Source organism: Herpailurus yagouaroundi, unplaced genomic scaffold (assembly GCF_014898765.1).
Source record: "Herpailurus yagouaroundi ecotype Mexico unplaced genomic scaffold, PumYag 255, whole genome shotgun sequence".
Taxonomy (NCBI): domain Eukaryota; kingdom Metazoa; phylum Chordata; class Mammalia; order Carnivora; family Felidae; genus Herpailurus; species Herpailurus yagouaroundi.
In genome coordinates this window covers 550277-571052 of record NW_024412472.1, presented here as the reverse complement: position 1 = coordinate 571052, position 20776 = coordinate 550277, and the positions used below count along the sequence as shown (strand labels likewise).

The following is a 20776-nucleotide window of genomic DNA, read 5'->3' as shown; positions in this document are numbered from 1 at the left end:
GTACCCCAATGTTCATAGCAGCACTCTCAACAATAGCCCAATTATGGAAAGAGCCTAAATGTCCATCAACTGATGAATGGATAAAGAAATTGTGGTTTATATACACAACGGAGTACTATGTGGCAATGAGAAAGAATGAAATATGGCCCTTTGTAGCAACGTGGATGGAACTGGAGAGTGTGATGCTAAGTGAAATAAGCCATACAGAGAAAGACAGATACCATATGTTTTCACTCTTATGTGGATCCTGAGAAACTTAACAGAAACCCATGGGGGAGGGGAAGGAAAAAAAAAGAGGTTAGAGTGGGCGAGAGCCAAAGCATAAGAGACTTTTTTTTTTTAATTTTTTTTCAACGTTTATTTATTTTTGGGACAGAGAGAGACAGAGCATGAATGGGGGAGGGGCAGAGAGAGAGGGAGACACAGAATCGGAAACAGGCTCCAGGCTCTGAGCCATCTGCCCAGAGCCTGACGCGGGGCTCGAACTCACGGACCGCGAGATCGTGACCTGGTTGAAGTTGGACGGTTAACCGACTGCGCCACCTAGGCGCCCCATAAGAGACTCTTAAAAACTGAGAACAAACTGAGGGTTGATGGGGGGTGGGAGGAAGGGGAGGGTGGGTCATGTGTGTTGAGGAGGGCACCTTTTGGGATGAGCACTGGGTGTTGTATGGAAACCAATTTGACAATAAACTTCATATATTAAAAAAAAAAAAAGACAAAGGATATCATCAAAAAAGTAAAACAACCCAAAGGGAATGATTTTAAAAATCAAAATGACAAAGAAGTAAGTCCATAATTTGGCATGTTGTGATCAGTGTCCTAGAAATAAAGCAGAGAATGATAGAATTGGGACTGCCATTTTAGATAGACTTATCAACCAATACATTTCTCATTAAGAAGGATTTGATCTGAATACAAGTTAAACATCACTCTTTTATTTCAGTTTAATTAACACTAAAAGTACCACGTCATGAAATACAAGAGAGGCAGGTGGTACTAGAAGGAACTGATCAACACAGACAAACACTAGAGAGGGTTTGAGTGAGATTACATTCTAAAAAAATACATTATTTTTGGCAATTTGAGAGTATTAATGAGAGAAATTTCTGTGCAATATTGAAACAAAAATTAAATTGTAGTGAAATAAACATCAAGAAGATGAGGAAGAGTAAACAAAATAAAGAGGTTACTCACAAAGTTTGTGAAGGGGAAAATAGATAGAGGCAATCTCTGGGAGGGATATGAAGTAAACATACATTTGAAGGTGGGGGGCTACTTCAGAACTGTCATACAATTTGAGGAGAATTATTCATCAATTAAACTCTGAGGAGTCTGGAGTAGAAAGCTGTCCATCTGGGGAACTGCCCTAAGATTAGTATTGGATGTGTCTACTCCCTGAAATTACTTGGCTAACCCCCAAGGGCACCAGAGGCCTTATTTTGATTTAAAAAAAAAAAAAAAAAAGCATTACACCCTGGAGGACGCTTAGAGTAGAGTGGGGAGGGCTTATAGACCAGCACACCAAACCAGGCATCACCAGGATCTAATTTATTCTAAAACCCCACACTCCAGGGATGACAAACAAAGTTACAGATCTGCTCTGAAAACATATGGCTGAACACAGGTAGCTGAAGCCAGGAGAGCAGAAACAGCTACAGAAAGCACTGTCAGTGTGAAAGCCTCTTCAAAGATCCCCCTGAAGTAGTAAGGAAACCAACCAATGATCTACATCCTGAGAGGTGAGGGGATTGATGTGTACATTCCAGTAATTCTGTCCTGACTCTGAATTTGATTAGTATATGCCTTCCACTTCCATGGCTGGCTTTACTTATTTGATCTTCACCTTTACTACCTCCCTTCTTACAAGCTCTTCCCATCTATAGAGACTATGGTCTATGATTAGAAAATAGGAGAGAAATGAAGCAGAGCTCTAAGATGATGGGACAACTTCAAAAGGATGGGACTTCCCAGTCAGACGACCATGAAAATACTTTTTACCTTACCTCTCAAGGGAGAAACTAAGAATTGGATGGATTCCTTCTGCGTGTACCATGCTGCATAAAGGAGAGGGTGAGACAAGAGTGAGAAAATACCGTGAAAACTCCTGCAATTTTGAGTGTGGCATTTCTTTGGTTGGGCATTCATTCACTTGGTCCCTATAGATCGTAACTTAGTTTCTCAGTTTCTAGAACAACCACAAAGCTATTTGGTCAATCTGTTGCTTGATTAGTGATCTGTGGTAGAACAAAGACCTACAGTTTCCTAGCCCACTATTTTGCTGACATCAGTCTCTCAGGTACAGTTTTAGATACAATTGCTTGAAAAGTTCTCCAAAAATTAAAGAATTAATAAATCAAGAATATATTTAAAAAGAGAACCAAGAGTAAAAGCAAGCCACAAAATTACTTAAGCAAAGAAAAAAAAGGCTAAATGTGCGTGCTATATTTCCAATTTGTACCATACAGAAATATAGAAGCTGTTAAAAGTTTGTTGCCAGGGGGCGCCTGGGTGGCTGTAGGTTAAGCATCTGATCTGAGTTCAGGTCATGATCTCACAGTTCATGAGGTTGTGTCAGTCGGGATCTGTGCTAACAGCCTGGAGCCTGAGACTGCTTCAGATTCTGTGTGTGTGTCTCCCTCTGCCCCTCTCCTGCTCTCTCTCTCCCTCTCTCAAAAATACATAAACATTTTTTTTTAATTTAAGATTTTTGCCACTTGTTCCTCCTCCTACCTTTTGTTAATAACATAAGGCATTTAAAAATACAGCTCTAGGTATGTCTTTAACATTCCTTTCATAATCAGAAAAGGAAACAAATGCTATTCCATACGGTACTAACCTTTTGGCTAAGATTTTATGAAAGGAGTGTTGGATTTAAATGCATAACATTAAAATTTTGCTGTAGCTTTGACACATATTAGTGATTTTGATACATGATCCTTATCTAGACAAATCATTCAATCTGTTTCCTCACATGTATGGTAAAATTAAATGAAGTGCTTTACGTCAGAAATTATTCTCCAACAACAAGGCACTCAAAAAGCTTGATCAGAGTTCTAACTGCAGCCACTTATTCTCTTTCTGAAATCCCTAAGAATGGAGACATCACCTCTACTCCCTAACTTTACTTACTTGTTAGGGATCAGTTGTATGCTTCACTTCAGGTACTGAAATCCTTGTCTCTAGTACCTCAGAATTAACAGTTTCGCAGAAAAAGTCTTTAAAGAGGTAATTAAGTTAAAATGAAATCTTGACCATGGACCCTAATACAATGTGACAAGTGTCCTTAAGAAGAAATTTGGACACAGACATGTGCATTTACAAACAATAGACAACATGAAGACATCAGAAGAAGACAGTCATCTATAAGCCAATGAGAGAGGACTGAGAAGAAAACAGGACCACCAACACCTTGATTTTGGACCTCTGGCCCACGAAACTGTGAGAAAACAAATTTCCATTGGTTAAGTTACCCAGTCTGTAATATTTTGTTTGGCAACCACTGAAAGCTAGAACAGGCCTGATATGTATGTTTCTTTAAAATGTATCTGTCGGGGCGCCTGGGTGGTGCAGTCTGTTAAGCGTCCGACTTCAGCCAGGTCACGATCTCGCGGTCTGTGAGTTCGAGCCCCGCGTCGGGCTCTGGGCTGATGGCTCGGAGCCTGGAGCCTGTTTCCGATTCTGTGTCTCCCTCTCTCTCTGCCCCTCCCCCGTTCATGCTCTGTCTCTCTCTGTCCCAAAAATAAATAAAAAACGTTGAAAAAAAAATTAAAAAAATAAAAATAAAAAAATAAAATGTATCTGTCTCCCGCATTATGTTCATGCCCCCAGCATATAAAAATATATGCTGGATTTCAGGCACATAGAATCAGTAAATCTTTACTTGTATTATATTAAATCTTTATCTTATTATCACACTGGACCTTCTTTTATTCTTAGGTAAACTTTGTCCCAGAGTCTCAAGGGGATAAAGGATGCATTATATTTAACAGAACTGAAATACTGTGGTGAATCTTACACCTGCACAGAAATTTTAACCTTTAGCTAAGCTAACCACACACTATCCTTGCTTCCCTTAATCCGTAGGCAGATGCTGAGAAGAAGACATCCCATGATATGGATACCACACTGAGTATAACCAATAGCTCAAGGCTTCAAGTGTCTGAGTTCATCCTGGTGGGGCTCCCAGGCATTCATGAGTGGCAGCACTGGCTCTCCCTGCCCCTGGCTCTGCTCTACATCTTAGCTCTCATTGCCAACATCCTCATCTTGATCACCATCCAACATGAGCCTTCCCTGCACCAGCCCATGTATCAGCTCCTTGGCATCTTGGCTATCGTGGACATTGGCCTGGCTACCACCATCATGCCCAAGATCCTGGCCATTCTCTGGTTTGATGCCAAGGCCATCAGCCTCCATGAGTGCTTTGCTCAGATCTATGCTATCCATACTTTCATGGGAATGGAGTCAGGCATCTTCCTCTGCATGGCTGTGGATAGATATGTAGCCATTTGCTACCCCCTTCAGTACTCCTCCATAGTCAATGAGGGTTTTGTGATCAAAGCCACCCTGTCCATGGTGCTCAGGAATGGCCTGTTGACCATCCCACTGCCTGTACTGGCTGCCCAGCGACACTACTGCTCCAGAAATGAAATTGACCACTGTCTGTGCTCTAATTTGGGGGTCACTAGTCTGGCCTGTGATGACGTCACTATTAACAGAGTATACCAGTTGGCCTTGGCATGGGTTACACTTGGGGGTGACATGGGTCTGGTCTTTGCTTCCTATGCTTTGATTGTTCGCTCAGTGCTGAGGCTGAACTCCGCTGAAGCAACATCGAAGGCCCTGAGTACCTGCAGCTCCCATCTCATCCTCATTGTCTTCTTCTACACAGCCGTTATTGTGCTGTCTGTCACCCACCTGGCAGGAAGAAAGGTCCCCTTCATCCCTGTTCTCTTCAACGTGCTGCATAATGTTATGCCCCCAGCCTTTAACCCCATGGTGTATGCCCTCCGGACCCAGGAGCTGAGAGTGGGCGTCCAGAGGGTGCTTGGTTTGGGTGAGAATGTGTCCAGGAAGTGAGCCAACTTTTGATGGCAGAATTTTACAACTGGTATTACAGAAAGAGCACAGGCTTTGGAGCACAACAGCCCTGGGTTAAAATTCCATGTCTCCCAGTTGCTAGCAATATCGATTCAAATTAACTCACCTGTTTTGTAAAGTGTATACTATGTCCAGGCACTGTTCTAAGCATTTCTCAAATATTAACTCATATAATTGCACAACAACCCTATGAAACACGTACAACTGTCATTTACACATTCTGCAGGTGAGGCAAGAAAGTTGAGACACTTGGCCAAGGTCAAATGGGAAGGAAGTTGCAGAGTGAGGTTAGAACCTAAGCATTCAGGCTCCAGAGTCTCTGTTCTTAACCCTTACCCTTTTCTCTCTATTCAACCTTGCTACTAACTTTTAAAAACATAAATTAAGATGACAATAAAAAGGAATGATCTCCAAGTGAAAGTATAAATCTCTTGTCTTTTAATAAAAGAATATTCCATTTAAAAGGTGGCAGCAATTTTCCTGTCCAATAGTAAACACAGCACATTTTAAATCCTCTATAGTCACTCTATAGGATCCCTATCAGTTATAAGAATGTAGGTCAAGTTGGGACACTTGGGTGGCTCAGTCGGTTAAGTGTCTGACTTCAGCTCAGGTCATGATCTTGTGGTCTGTGAACTCAAGCCCCATGTCTGGCTCTGTTCTGACAGCTCAGAGTCTGGAGCCTGCTTCAGATTCTGTGTCTCCATCTCTCTCTACCCCACTCGTACTCTGTCAATCTCTCTCTCTCAAAATAATAAATAAACATTAAAAAAAGAATGTAGGTCAAGAATTTGACAGTAATTATTTTGTTATTTTATAAAGTTTTTACCAACTCTTGAGTTTATTTGCATTAGAGCCTAAAGAGGAATATTCAATTTGTTAGATTCAACATTACTTGAATTTCTCTAATGAATTCAGAAAATCCTAATGATGCCCAATGGTTCACTGAAATTATAAAGGACACCAAAAGTATCTAAAGAGTATTTTTTTCTGTAAAATAAATGATATTTGTTTGGGGACAAAAAGAATGAAAGTTGCTCTAATGTTTTTTATTTATTTCAGTGCCAGATCAATAAGGGTGGAATATTGGCTCCAAGATAGCATGCAGATATGACATTTCTGACCCAATCACATAGCATTATGGCTGACTTCGCAAGGAGAAGCCTAACTTGTGCCAGTAAATTTGGAAGTTCAAATGTGACAGCATTAGGCCATTAACCCTCAAGGAACTGAATCATCTTTCCTTTGACAGAGTGAGTTAGGTAGAGTTTCATTATATCTAATGTCAATACAGAATTGGACCATGTGCTTTCACCTGTTTTTAATTGTGATTCCAGACACCAAAAACAAAAGCAGTGACAACGGATAAACAGTAGTGTACTAATGGATGGGTCAAAGCCTGTTACTCTTTCCACATGATGTTTAGACCAAGTCCCTGGGATCCTTTGACATTTCAGGGAGAAAGAAAAAAGTCCCAGAAAAAAAGATACTAGAATCTCCTCTAATATTGCCATCCAAGAGATTGGATCCATTTCTATTAATGGCTGATAGGATAATTCAAGCAAAGTGTCCTGCTGAGAACAAGTAGAAATCATGGATGAACATCTTTAAATGGGTATAGACATTGGAAAACTAACAAATTAGTAAAAATTATGTGAGACTCAGAGCGACTTCTTTTCAGGGTAAATGTGTAAAGAAAGTTTAGAAGTTGTCATTCCCATCCTCACATCAAGAAAAAGTTGAACAACTGAAAATCAACCACTTCCTGGACCCACAAGAAAACTGAGGTGACAGGGCTAACTGACATCCTGGTATCAGAGGAATCCCTTCCTCTAGGTGGGAAATGGCTGTAATAAAGTCTCTTCCCCATGGAGATGAGGCCTTTATCATGGAGAATGCTCTGGGATTATTTCATAATGTTAACTTCTCCCCTCCTTCTGCCAAAACCCAGGGGGCCCATCTTGGCTCTATACTGTGAGAATCTGCTGGAATTGCTGGATATTAAGTGTGGGGCTTCCATAAGACTGTAGTCCCCAAATATTTCTCATTTTCATACTAAACTACACTCATACTCCAGCAATATGCCAAAATTACCTTTGATGTCTTCCTACCAGTTTGTGACTCCAGCAGCTTCTACTCTAAGTAAACTGATTCTCTGTGTTTTCCTATCTCTCCAAATTTTGGGGTGGCACTTTGCCCTGCAACAATCAATTCCCTTATGGATTCAAGAAAAATTATTAATATTCCTTTTTTTCTAATTTTTCTTCTTGTAAGGACAGGAGTGAAGACTTCTAAGTTCTTTACACATCAGAAGTCCTGGTATGGGATTAATACCCAATGTACAAGATAAATATCCATAAGTCTATACTGATATAAGTAGATGATTCAATAAATAAATGGAGAATAATAGACAAATCTCCCATGTAAAAATTTCCAAATAATTTATGTATATACACCATCCTCAAATAGCTGGAACATAATTACTTACTTCTTAAGTGCATAACTCGTTATTTCTCTCCAAAGAGTACAGTATGGGAAGTGGGAAAAAGAATCAGTTTACAAATGAAGAAACTAGGGTGCCTGGGTGGCTCAGTTGGTTAAAAAACAAATGAAGAAACCCAACAAACACTATGTCAGTTAGGTGATCAAGTTTACATCAACACTGACAAATCATGTACATAATAAGTATCTCTGATATGATATGATGAGAATAGACTTTACCTCTTTGGCATTTCTCCAAAAACACATAATCCTGGTCCAATCATAAGAAAAGTATCAAAGCAAAAGGATTGTGGAGACCTGGCATCTAAATGTAATGTTGTGTCCTGATGGAATCCTGGAACAGAAAAAAACACATTAGGTAAACATTTTAAAAATCTGAATAAAGCATTACTTTAGTTAATAATACTGTATCAATATTGGTTAGTGAAAGGTGACAAATGTACTGTACCAAAGAAATTAATAACAATAGAGAAGGTAGGAGTGGGATATATGGGAATTCTACACTATCTTCACAACTAACACTATTCTAAAAATCTAAGACCATTCTACAATAAAAAGTCCATTTTTCATTTGCTTTTATCTATCTTTTTTGATTAAAGTATCCTAGGTGGTGTGAGGTAGTATTCCATTGTGGTTTTTGATTTGAGCTTCCCGATAGCTAGTGATGTCGAGCATGTATGTGTTCACATGCATAGTGGCCACGTGCATGTCTTCTTTAGGGTAATGTCCATTCAGATCATTTGTCCAATTTTAAACTGGATTTTTAGTTGGGTTGTTTGTCCTCTTATTATTAAGTTGTAAGAGTTCTTTGAATATTCTATATACAAGTTCCTTATCAGAGATATGATTTGCATGTATGTTCTCTTATGCTGTGGGGTTGTCTTTTTAATGTCTTGATGGTATTCTTTGAAGCATGGACGTTTTTAATTTTGATGACATCTAACTCATATATTTTTCTTTATTGCTCATGCTTTTGGTCTCATAGGTTTTGCCTAATGTCAATGTCATAAAGATTTGTTCCTATATTATCTTCTAAGGGTTTAATAGTTTTAGTTCTTGCATTTAAGCCTATGATTCATTTTAACTTTTATATATGATATGTGAGAAAATGATATGCATCCTGCATATCCAATTATCCCAGCACCATTTGTTGAAAAGGCTATTCCTCCCATCAAATTGATTTCATAACTTTGTTAAAAACCAGTTAACCATAAGTATGAGAGTTTGTTTCTGAATTTTCAATTCTATTCCATTGAACTATATATACATCCTCATATTAATACCATGCTGTTTTGATTATTATAACTGTGTAGTAAGTTTGGAAGTGTGAGTCCACCAACTTTATTCTTTTTTTTAAATATTATTTAGCTCTTCTTGGTCCCTTGAATTTCCATATGAATTTTAAGATGAACCTGTCCATTTCTGCCAAAAGGCAGTTGAAATTTTGATAGGGACTTCACAGAATCTGTGGATCAATTTCAGGAGTATTGCCATCTCGATATTATCTCTTCTCATGAACAAAAGATCTCTTTCCCTTTATTTAGTTTCTCTTTAATTTCTTCTCAACATTTTGTAGTTTTCAGAGTACACATTTTGCCTTCCACTTGTTAAGTTTACTCTTAAATATTTAATTATTTCTGGTGTTAAATGAAATTGTTTTCTTATTTGAATAGTCCATTGCTAGCATAAAAATACAAATAATTTATGTACAAATTACCTTATCTCCTTGTTTATTACTTGTTTATTACTTATAATAGCTTTTTTTCTATATACAAGATCATGTTGTCTGCAAATAGATATAGTTTTACTCTTTCCTTTACAACCAAGTGCCTTTATTTTAGTTTTTTTCCTCTGCCCTGGCTAGAACTTCAGTATGTTGAATAGAAGTGTGGGAACAGACCTCTGTATCTTATTCCCCATCTTAGAGAGAAAATCTCCAATCTTGCATCATCAAGTATAATGTTAGCTATAGGGTTTTAATAGATGGGCTTCATCAAGTTGAGGGAGCTCCCTTCTATTCCTAGTTTTTAAGTGTCTTTATCTTGAAAGAGTACTGGATTTTGTCAAATGCTTTTTCTACATCTTGAGATGATCATGTGGTTTGGGTTTATATTCCATTGATATGGTATGTTGCATTAGTTGATTTTCACCAATCTTACATTTTTTAGATAAAACACACTTGATTATAGTATATAATCATTTTTATATTTTGCTGAATTCTGTTTTCTAGTATTTTGTTGAGAATTCTTTATCTAAATATGTATTTTGAATGCTTTTTATATTGTTTCAATATACCCTGTTAATTAAACAAATGCTAACAACGTCTTGAATCAAATGACTCTCCCAAACTGCTGAGACATAGGACCCTGAAGACATAGGACCTTTACAACTGGAGTTACCACATGGCTGAGAGCCATAGAGACACATGTTGCAGAGACAAGAAGAGAGAAAGGGACTGAGCTCTACATGCCCATTTTTTTTCTCCTTTACATCAATCACTAATAATAACATACTCCTACTCTGGAAAGTGAGTGAAGAGTGAACAGAAGCTAGAAGTGTCACAACAATGTACTATCTTGTACAAGGCACAAAACATCAAAAAGGGGAAACGTTAGTCAACTACCAATTAGGGATGTGCTTAGCTGTATAAAACACACTAGATTATAGTGGCTTAACCAAATTGGAGTTTCTTTATCTCACCACACACACACACACACACACACACACACACACACACACATTCAGGTAGTTGAGTTGTTATAACACTTCTACTATACAAACAAAAGGCCAGGCTTTTTCTACTTCTCTGCTCTGCCATTCAAAGCAATGACCACCATCCTCCACATTAAACTCCAGCCAAGAAGAAGAGATGGAAAAGGAAGCCTCTACAGACCTTTATATCTGATTGGTCATAAATTAATCTGATGTTAATCTCCAATTAACAGACTCCAAAGTTGAGTATTTTTTGTTTCCCAGTCTCTATGATAATGGAAAGTTATACAAAGGTGGATTTGAATGAATGCTGAATAGCTAACACCAAGTAAAAACAGATAATATACATCATATTCTTTTCATGCATTATTTTCAGGAAATGATAAAATAATAAGCTATCAGGAAAGTCTCAAAAAGTCTAAAGAGTAAATAAGTTCCAAATATTTCTGGATCAACATGACAAATTCAGCACTCACTGCACCTCCCTACTCCCATTCCAAAACCTAACAATACTGACAAGATATTCAATAATAAATCAACCCATAACATGATACAAAACAAATGGAGAGTCATTTATGAAACAAAAAATATGAGGAAACTCCAAAAGACAAAAGACTATTGTGATAGAATTATGGAAAATAATGGGAGCCCAAAAGGTACACAGGAAAAAAACTGCTACAAAAATAATGTTGATTCAGATTCAGAGACGTCTGATACTAAAAGAAGCAGAAGGCCATGAGAAAATCAAGCTGCTAAAAAATTAGTAGCATAGGAGTAGTAGTCAAGCAGGTCTTCTATCCTGCATATATACTCCTGGACAAGGAAGTAGGCCAAAAGTCAAGAAACAGTGGTGAGTATTCCAGAATATTAAAGATTGGGTCAGAAAATAGGACAGTGACCCACATGGCTATAAACAATCATGCCCCATTAAGCATGGGGCATAAGCTCGGGCATAAATCAAGCTATCAGGACACCCTACAGTTCCTAGACAACACGATACATCAACCAAATACAACAGCATCCTCACATTGCCTACTAAGAGAAAAAACAAACAATCAATGACCAAGGTGGCTAAACTTTAGAAAGTTTTTTCTGAGTATAGGCCCCTGGCCTTTGCTTTCTTAAAACACTTGTTTAAGCAAATGTGTAATTATAAATTCTTTCTCTGCCCCTTTGCAGTGTATATAAATCTTCTCTTAACCTCTGGTCAGTTTTACAACCTAGGAAATGTCTTTCTCAAGGATCTGGGAACTATCTCCTGAAATGTAAACATTGAAAGAGATGGCACCCCATCTTCCAGTCCCTGTAGAGGGCACCAGCCTAACCTCTAAGGGCACCAATTAGCAAATACAGATGGCCTAATCATAGACAAAATCATTGGTAATCCTCAGGAGTAATTCAATGTGTTAGACACATCCTATTGATTAACTTCCCACTGAAATCCTCCAATACTTTTCCACTTGCTCACTCCAGGGTTTAAACCTATTCCACCTGAAAACTTGCCCCAGTTCAACCTTGCCTTTTGACAATGAGTATCCAGACTTAATCTGTGCTCTCTTTCCCCTTGCTGGCAAAGGCATAAGAATAAAATCAACTTCTGCTTGTGCATCCTGTCCAGTACAATTTTATCTAACACCAAATACAACCAGATATTTGAACAAAATCAACAGAAGAGAGTGGCATTAAAGTTCACAAACATGTGGCACCTGGGTGGCTCAGTCAGTTGAGTGTCCAACCCTTGATTTCGGTTCAGGTCATGATCTCATGGCCATGAGATCAAGCTCCACATCAGGCTCCATGCTGAGCATGGACCCTGCTTGGAATTCTCTCTCTCCCTCTCTCTCTCTGCCCCTCCCCCACTCATGCTTTCTCTCCTAAATAAATAAATAAATAAATAAATAAATAAATAAACTTTCTTTTAACTTCACAAACATAACTCATTCCTGAAGAGATAGAATAAATTCAACATCAATCAAAAAAGGTCCTCTCAAGGTAACCTTCTCTATGCCAACTCCCTACTTCAAAAATCTAGTGACTCATCCCTTCACATCTAAAGCTGGTGACAAGTGCTGTTACTAATGCAACATAATTGCACTATCACTTGGGATCTTTTATTGGTGACATTTTTATAAATAGTCCCTTTGTACATAAATCTTTCTATATTATTTTTTTTTATTTTTAATTTAGAGAGAGAGAAAGCTCGCACAAGCAGGGCAGTGGCAGAGAGAGAAAATCTCAAACAGGCTCCATGTCTAGTGCAGGGCTCCATCGCAGGACTCTGGGATCATGACCTGAGCCAAAATCAAGAGTTGGGACACTCAATTGACTAAGCCACCCAGATGCCCCACTAATTACTCTAATTTGAGTGGGCCTTCTGTTCCCTGTTGGGACTCTCTATAATTCAATGTTCATTCAATTAAGCAATATGGAAGTTATTAATGAAAGCAGGTTCAATGCAGCCATAGGACATATTTTTATATGGTTGTAGATTAAAACGGTGAGGAAGTGAGGGCAATATACAAAGATGACTCTTACAGGATGTGCGTGCAATAGAGATTTTTTTTTTGAAGTCCTTAGTCCTTGGAATCTTCAAATACTGAGGTGGAAGGTTCAGGAGAGTGGAAGACTGCTGACACAGGAAAAGGGAGATACAGTCAGTTCTGCTATGTCACTTGGCTTAAATGTACAAACATGGTCCAACACCACTGATACATTATGAAACGATTTGAGGATAAGTGAATTTCACATTTGCCTTTGTGCAATCCAAACACAGAAACTGCATCAAGCTGAGAGTGAGCATCACAGAATACACCACACACACACACACACACACACACACACACACACACACACACACTGCTAACACCCACCAGCCACCTTCCCTCACTTTACAATTTTCTGTCTGATTTCAAACAGATCTCCTTTTATCATTTCACCATGACTCACAAGCTGCAGCCCTTCCATCCACGTCCACAAGCAACTTCATGTCCTTCTCAACATAAAGTGTTGTGTTCATTGTAGCATTTGTATTTCTCTCACCCTCTTAACGTGTCAAATTCTGCTATAGTTTATACTAGTTTTCTATCTTTTTTATGTGTCACTGACAACAGTTTTGAGTACTATGCTAACTCTATTTTTCCATAAATCCTATGGTATCTTGTGTGGGGTTTTGCATAGCATGGTGATTTTTCAGAACTCCTGTGTCCCATTACAACAGAATTGACTACTTGCTAGACTGAGTGGAGAGGAAACCAAGCTGAGACAAGAAGAAGAAACACTTTTTATTCTAACAACTCAACCTGGAAGAGCTGTCCACCTGCAGGGCCCATGTCCTAGGACTAGGTTTGTTCCCAGAGTGGCCAAGAGAGGCCTCCAAAATCACTGCAGGCTCCTCCTGCTGGAGTGAGATGACCTGCCCCAGAGGCAGTTGGGTGACACTGAGGAGTGCCATGGGGTGGGCCCAGGGGAGTCAGACTGAGACCAGGTGATTTCATGGCTATGATTTATATCCCAAACCCAGGAGTGGTAAGAGAGGGACAGATCTGCTCTCAGCAACAAAAGGCCCAGCACAGGCAGCGACAGCCAGGAGAGGGGAAGGAGCCCAGAAGGAAGAACCAGCCTGGGGGCATCTTCATGGCCCCTCCTGCAGTAGTAAGTAAACCAGCCACTGTCAAGGACACTGGGAGGGATCAATGGAGGCAGTCCACCTCCCCAGGGTTCTGTCCCAGTCTATGAATCTGGCTCACTGTTGAATTTCTCAATTTGCCTTTCATTACCTTCCATTGGTCTCTCCACCTGGGCAAAGGGTTAAAAGTTGTATCTGGGAATGAGGGCAAAGAGTTGGGGCTGAGCTCGGACATGGCCTTGTTGCACACGGTGAGGCTCTCCAGCCAGGGGAATATGCAACGAAACAAACAAACCCTGGCTGTCACAGTGTCAGGCATGCAGGAGGCTCTGTCAAAGTTTTATGAGTTTCATGATCTAGGGTAACTCCTCACACTGTACTACCCCCTTCTCCAAGCCATCTGGGAATAGTCTTAGCTTGGGAGTCTAGGATCCTGAGGCTAATGAGCTGGATCTCTTAAGAACCTTCATCTCACCTTATGGTATGGTGCTAGTGGGTGCCTATAGTTGCAATGTGAAGGACAGGATTTGAAACTGACTTGAAATTCAAATCTATATCTGTCTGCTCAACTCCACAGACTATCCTCCTAAACATTATACCACTTTCAACATCCTGAAATCTTATATTGAAACTTTCCAGAATTTCTCAACAAAACCATACTTTTTCCTGCTTTTCACATTATCCTGTGTTAAGCTCTGCTGTTTGGTATCTTCATGAATTCATGCAGCTAATTAACACTATGTAAAATTAGTCACTGGATAAGTATTTTTTATTCAAGTATAGTTGACACATGTCACAGGTGTAATATACATATTTACTTTTTATTATCAGCTATATGTCCAGTTCTAGATTTGTCACAGGTATAAAGGTAAATAAAGTAGTTAAGGTCCCTGCCGTCATCAAGATTCCTTTACACTAATTACACTACATTATAGTATCAGTGGCTTTCCATTTTTCATAAAATAAAACTAATTTTCTTAACATGCACTATTCAACATTACACATGAATTAAATCCATGTCAATTTTGTTCCCCATTAATGTGGTGTTACTCATAGTGTTTAGAATGTAGTAGGTTCAAAACATGTTTACCTAATTAGTGAAATCAAAGTCATATATAATCTGACTCCTTCCTATCCCTTCAATGTATTTAGAACCACATTTCTGAGTGGGTAATCATTCCAGCTGCAGACATTGTTGAATATCTCTTATGGATTTGTAATAAAGAAGTTAAAGTAAAACCAGTCAGATTCATTGTGTGATCTTTTTCTCCTTGACCTCCTGGGTCCAGCCACAGAAAAGGCAAACAGTTTGTTCAACCTAGTGTGCTGTTTATTCTCTATGTGGCTACAAATCCATTTCCTCTTTCTTTGCTCTGCTCTGTGTTCATGGACGCTGATCTCTTCTATGTCCTGCTTCAGCTCTGTTCCCCAACCTGACTCTTGGACTTCCAGTTCAGACAACAGTAGTCACCTTTAGGACATCAAATATAGGAGGAGAGAGGGGCTGGGGTACTTATTGCTACCCCCACTTTTTGGTCTGATACAGTTCTAACCATGGTTGTGTTTCTCCCTAGCCAGAGATCCTAGTAAGAAGCCCCTCTTCCACAGCTCCACAGCCCCCCAGGTTGGAGTAATACTGCTCCCTCCCCTTCTGGGTGACAGTGGCTAGCTCCTGAGTACTTCTTGTTGGTACTTGACTCTTGCAACACCTCAATAAATATTCCCTTTTTAAACTCCTTTCAGTTAAACCCTTTTCTAGTAGTTTCCTGCTTATACCCTGCATGATACAGTAATTGGTACCAGAAGGGGACTCAAGAACAGACCCTCAGAATAAGATTCTAGAATTTGGTTACTCACATATTTGATGAGCCTGTGGGAAATCTTATCAGCACAAAATGGAACATCAGTAAAATGTGGCACGGAGTGATATCTCAATAGTGCAAATTACCACCAATGTGGTTTAGAATGGAGGGCAGGGTGCTATGATGAAAAAGACTGTAGGATGGGCTACCTGGGTTAAAATCCCAGCACAGTCACTTATAAGCTGTGTTACTTAAAAAAATCACTTTGTGTCTCTGAGTCTCAGTTTTCTTATTTAACATGAAAATAATAATAGTTCCCCTACATCACAGGGTCCTCACGAAGGTTAAAAGAATCAATATATAAATACCACTTTGAATAGTGCTGGGCTCATATTTTAAACATAAATTAATTCCTTCATGCCCTTATATTTTCTTTCTCATAGAGGCTCTCACACACTATTTAGACTTTCCTTCAAGTTGAAATCAACTAAAAGTGTAAACCTTCACAGCTAATGCCTACCTGTTCCATTTATATATATTTTTCTCATTATACGGTCATTAGCATAAAGAGAGAGTCCAGGTCCAATCTACATTTACAGATCACATTTCTTGGAGAAAAAACACAAAGCCAGGGAGGAGAAGGAAGAAGGAAGGAGTCTGTTGGGAGTTCATATATCTGATGGTTAGTTTTATGTGTCAAGTTAGCTGGGCTAAGGAATACCCAGATAGCTGGCAAAACTTTACATCTGGATGTAACTGTGAGGGTGTTTCTGGAATTGATTAGCATTTCGTTCAGTTGATTAGAAGACCCACCCTCACCAGTGTGGGCCCACATGAACCAATCTATTGAAAGCCTTAATAAAACACAAGAAGACAAAGGAATGGGAAATCCCCTCTCATCTTGAGCTGAGATGTCAATTTCTTCCCTGCCTTTGAACATCATAGCAACTGGAACCTCAGCCTTCAGACTCCTATACTTAGACTAGCAGCTGCTGGTCTCAGACTAGGATTTACACCAGTGCTCTCCTGCTTCTCAGGCCTTGAGACTCAGAATACATTATACCACCAGCTTTCCTGGTTCTCTTGCTTGCAGACAGATTGTGGGACTTATCAGCCTCCATAACCACATGAGCCAGTTCCTGTAACAAATCTCCTCTTATATCTATCTATATCCTATTACAGTAAAACCTTGGTTTGCGAGAGTAATTAGCTCTGGAAACACGCTTGTAATCCAAAGTGCTGGTATATCAAAGCAAATTTTAAGACCCCTTGGCTCAGTTGTGATCATGTGACATTCTGCATCACTTACTACTTCTATTGCAAGACACTGTTTGTTTATCAGGTTTAAAATTTATTAGAAATGTTTGCTCCATCTTGTGGAACACCTGCAGAACAAGTTACTCTAAATAAATCCAAGGTTTTACTGTAGTTCCATTTCTCTGGAGAACTCTATTACAATACAGTCTCCCTTAAGGGGAGAAGCTGAGAAGGAGACATTCTTAGTTGATAATTAGGGGAAAATCATAGAAAAGAAAAAAAGGAAGGAAGGAAGGTGAGATGGAGAGAAGGAAGGGAGATAGCAAGAGAGGAAGGGGAAGAAGAAGAAGGGGGGAGGAAGAAGAGGGAGAGGAGGAGGAGGAGGAGGAAAGAAGGAGGAAGGGAATGGAAGACAAGGGAAAAAATATTTTCTTTGAAAAAGAAAACACTATCCCTTGAGAATTCCTAAAGGCAAGCCTGCAATTAGGATGTATGGGGGTTAAAATTCACATAGTGTGTGCCCTAAAATCTAACAGGTAAATTTGTTGGGTTTTTGAGTTTAAAGTTGTAACAAACCTTTATTATCCTTTTAATATTTTGTATTATCTGTATGATAACTTCTTAAATCACCATATTGATCTTCTGTGTTTCTCTCTTTTTCTTTTATAAGTCTTATTAGGGCTTTATTAACTTTATTAATCTTTCCAAAGAATCAACTTTGTTCTTTTGTTAATTTGATTTTCTCTATTGTTTCTCTTTTCAATTTTATTGATTCTAGTCTTATCTTTATTAATTCCTTACTCCTGGTTACCTGGGCTTAACTTATCCCTCTTTCTTTAAATTGTCAAGTCATCAACTTAAATAATTGCTTTTAAATCTTCATTCTTTCTATTATAAGCAGTGAAAATTATAAATTTGTCTCAATTTTTTTTTTGGGGGGGGGAGCTGTGTCCTACAACTTTTGCTATGTTACCAACAGTCAGTTTGAAATATTGTCTAACTTCTTCTGTGATTCTTTTTTAAGCCATGGATTATTTAGATGTGTGCTATTTAACTTCCAAGTGCTTAGTGCTTTTCATGGCATCTTATTGTTATTGTTTTCCAACTTAATTCTGTGTTTGTTAAAAGAATATATTCTGTTCTCTTGAAATTTATTGAGACATAATTTATGATGTAGCACACAAACAAAAAAATATCCTGCCCCCATCCCGATGCCCTTTTTCCCACCCCACCCCCACGCCCCCTTGTAACATTATCAACTTCATTCAGAACGTGAAAGGAGCCATCTGCTGCCTATTAGGGAAGAACTTTATTCTTCCACTCCACTTCCAGAGGAAGGCTTTTCTTCCTCTCACCACAAGGGGGAAATAATAGGAATGAAATTTCTGCTCCTCCTCTCCCTTGATTGGTTTACCATATGGAAAGAAGGATTACTAATACAATTGCGCAGTGTGTGGGGTTAACGCATCTCAGACATAGGAAATATGTTCTGTCTGTTTCACTGCCTTCCTGGAGGATCTGTAAGTATAGCAGTGGACTCTTGTACCTGGTATTCAAGTTATCACATACACACCTGCATAAGAACACTAAGGTCTGTTTCCCTGAGAGAAAGCCCTAGAAGCCAATGATTCTTTTTACATTTTACATTCTTCCATGGCTCTGTTTATGGGGTTCCCGCAATCCTCCTTGCAGATGGCTGGGTAATTGTACTAGTAGCCCAATTTTCACATTAAATCTACACATGTCAAGGTGGGGGGAAGAAGTAGGAATGGATCTCAAGATCTAGAAGTAAGAGAATGAAATTGACAGCCTCCCCTTTGTCCTCTGGTCCCATCTATATTTTGTAGTCATGACTTACTGGAAAAGAAAGTTACTAGGTTCTAACTGTCATTACTTTGATCACCCTTTAATTCCTTGTATGCAATCTGAACTACTAAGAACAGAGGAGATAAAGAGTGAGAAATCTGCACTTTCAATTGCCCATAACATTCCTGAGCTTCTTTCTATCAAGAGTCACCCTGTCTCCCTCAAATGAGGAGCATCTAATTCTAGGATGGGAGATCTGTCCTCCCAAACAGAAAAGCACACTAAAAGTTACCAAAAAAAAAGATAGAAAAAAAGCATTCACACCAGGGATATCAAGTTTGTGCATTCATCCTGTACCACAAATAATTATTAATAGGTTTGTTGTGTTGGGGAGTAAGTCAGGCACTTGGTGTTGAGAAGTAAATGACACATAAGAGACTCCTGTCTTCCTGGCATCTAGTCTAGCACATAAAATGCACGCAACACAAGTAATATCACAAGATTAAATTAAAATTGTAATAATTCTGATTCAAGATGTTGGACTGAAAACATGATTTACTTCCCACATCTGCCAATGTTTCTCTTTAATGGCTAAATAAATATGAAAATAAGATAATTAAATACCAGTACTAGATATAGGAAAGTGTACAATTATCAGTTCAAATACTTGGGAAATTTCTGGTATTCATAAGTCACATAGGATTGGCTTCACAGAAAAACCAGAATGAAGAGGCTGCAAACCAATGTCGGTAGTTGTGTAGAGAATTATGAATTAGGGAAGGAGAAACTGGACAAGTTAAATCTTGATGCAGAGATGAGAAATGTGTTCATTAAAAGATCCAGAGAATATGCCAAGCTTAGAGTCAATGGAAATGGTGACAGAAATTGAAAGATATCCTTCATGAATTCATGAGGTCATTATTCTTGTATGGGCTGGACAGCTGTATCAGTGTAGTGTTCTATGTGCACAACGTGGCTAGGACATAATCTCCCTATATAAAAAGAAGATGCTGCTGACCCCCAAACCCTGTCATTGCAGTGAGGCCAGATACAATCAAAATCAATTCCAAGGTAGGGTACTCGCTAGAAATGGACAAGACGTATGGAGAGGTAGCTCCACATATCAGCATAGTATACTGTACCATCTCTGGTTCCAGGTATAAAAGCTTCTCTATTTCAGCAGAAAAAGAGGGAACTTGGTACACCTTTCATTTTCTTCTTAATGACCAGAGGGGAATTCTACCTGTTAGCACACCGCAGCACAATGACCTACAGTCTTACAGCCAGAAAACAGGAGCTGTAACCTTCACAGCCTCTGAGGAAACTGTCACCACCTATCTAAACCAGTAAGTCTCATCAATGAATAGACAGATAAAAGAATCTACAGACAGTTGAAGAACACTGGTCTCGTGAAAAGGAAGGCCAATGCTAAACAAGCAGAAAAGCTAATCCTTTACAGATAGGAGTGAAAGTAGAAAAAAAATTTATAAAATATGTAGTAATATTTTTAAATGTCCTTTTTTTTAGTTTATTTATTTGAAACGGAGACAGCATGAGTGGGGGAGAGGCTGCTGACAGCCAGAGCCTATTTGGGATTTGGGGGCACCTGGGTGGTCAGTTGGTTAAGCATCCAACTTCAGCTCAGGTCATGACCTCATGGCTCTTGAGTTCAAGCTCTAAGTCAGGCTCTGCGCTGACAGCTCAGAGCCTGGAGCCTGCTTTGGATTCCATGCCTCCTCTCTCTCTGCTCCTCCCCAACTCACATTCTGTCTCTGTCTCTCTTTCTCAAAAATAAATAAACATTAAAAAAAAAAAAGATTCTCCAAATTATAGTAGGGGACTTAACCTACTAAACAAGTTTCTGTCTCAAGTTTAAGTCAGGGTTGGTGGCCCAGAGAGCATTGGGAACACAGGCTCTTCTACAGTGTTGCTCTGCCATCTTCAGTACATGTTTCCATCTTGTGACCCA

At 39.0% G+C, this 20776-nt stretch overlaps 1 protein-coding gene and 1 long non-coding RNA gene across 4 annotated transcripts in view; one reads left to right on the top strand and one right to left on the bottom strand.

Annotated features, from left to right (window-relative positions):
• The window catches only part of LOC121021182 (uncharacterized), a 133066-nt gene that overhangs the window by 16716 nt on the left and 95574 nt on the right, over window positions 1-20776 (bottom strand). For 2 of the 3 annotated variants that reach the window (XR_005786443.1, XR_005786442.1), the window contains exon 2: window positions 7825-7939. This is a non-coding gene — a long non-coding RNA (uncharacterized LOC121021182). Of the gene's footprint in view, window positions 1-7824; window positions 7940-12852; window positions 12946-20776 lie in introns of those variants that run through there. The other variant, XR_005786441.1, reaches the window with a different exon arrangement.
• LOC121021177 (olfactory receptor 688-like) lies at window positions 4041-5188 on the top strand. Its single transcript, XM_040461409.1, has one exon. The coding sequence runs from the start codon at window positions 4117-4119 to the stop codon at window positions 5080-5082; it is 966 nt and encodes a 321-aa protein (XP_040317343.1). The 5' UTR covers window positions 4041-4116; the 3' UTR covers window positions 5083-5188.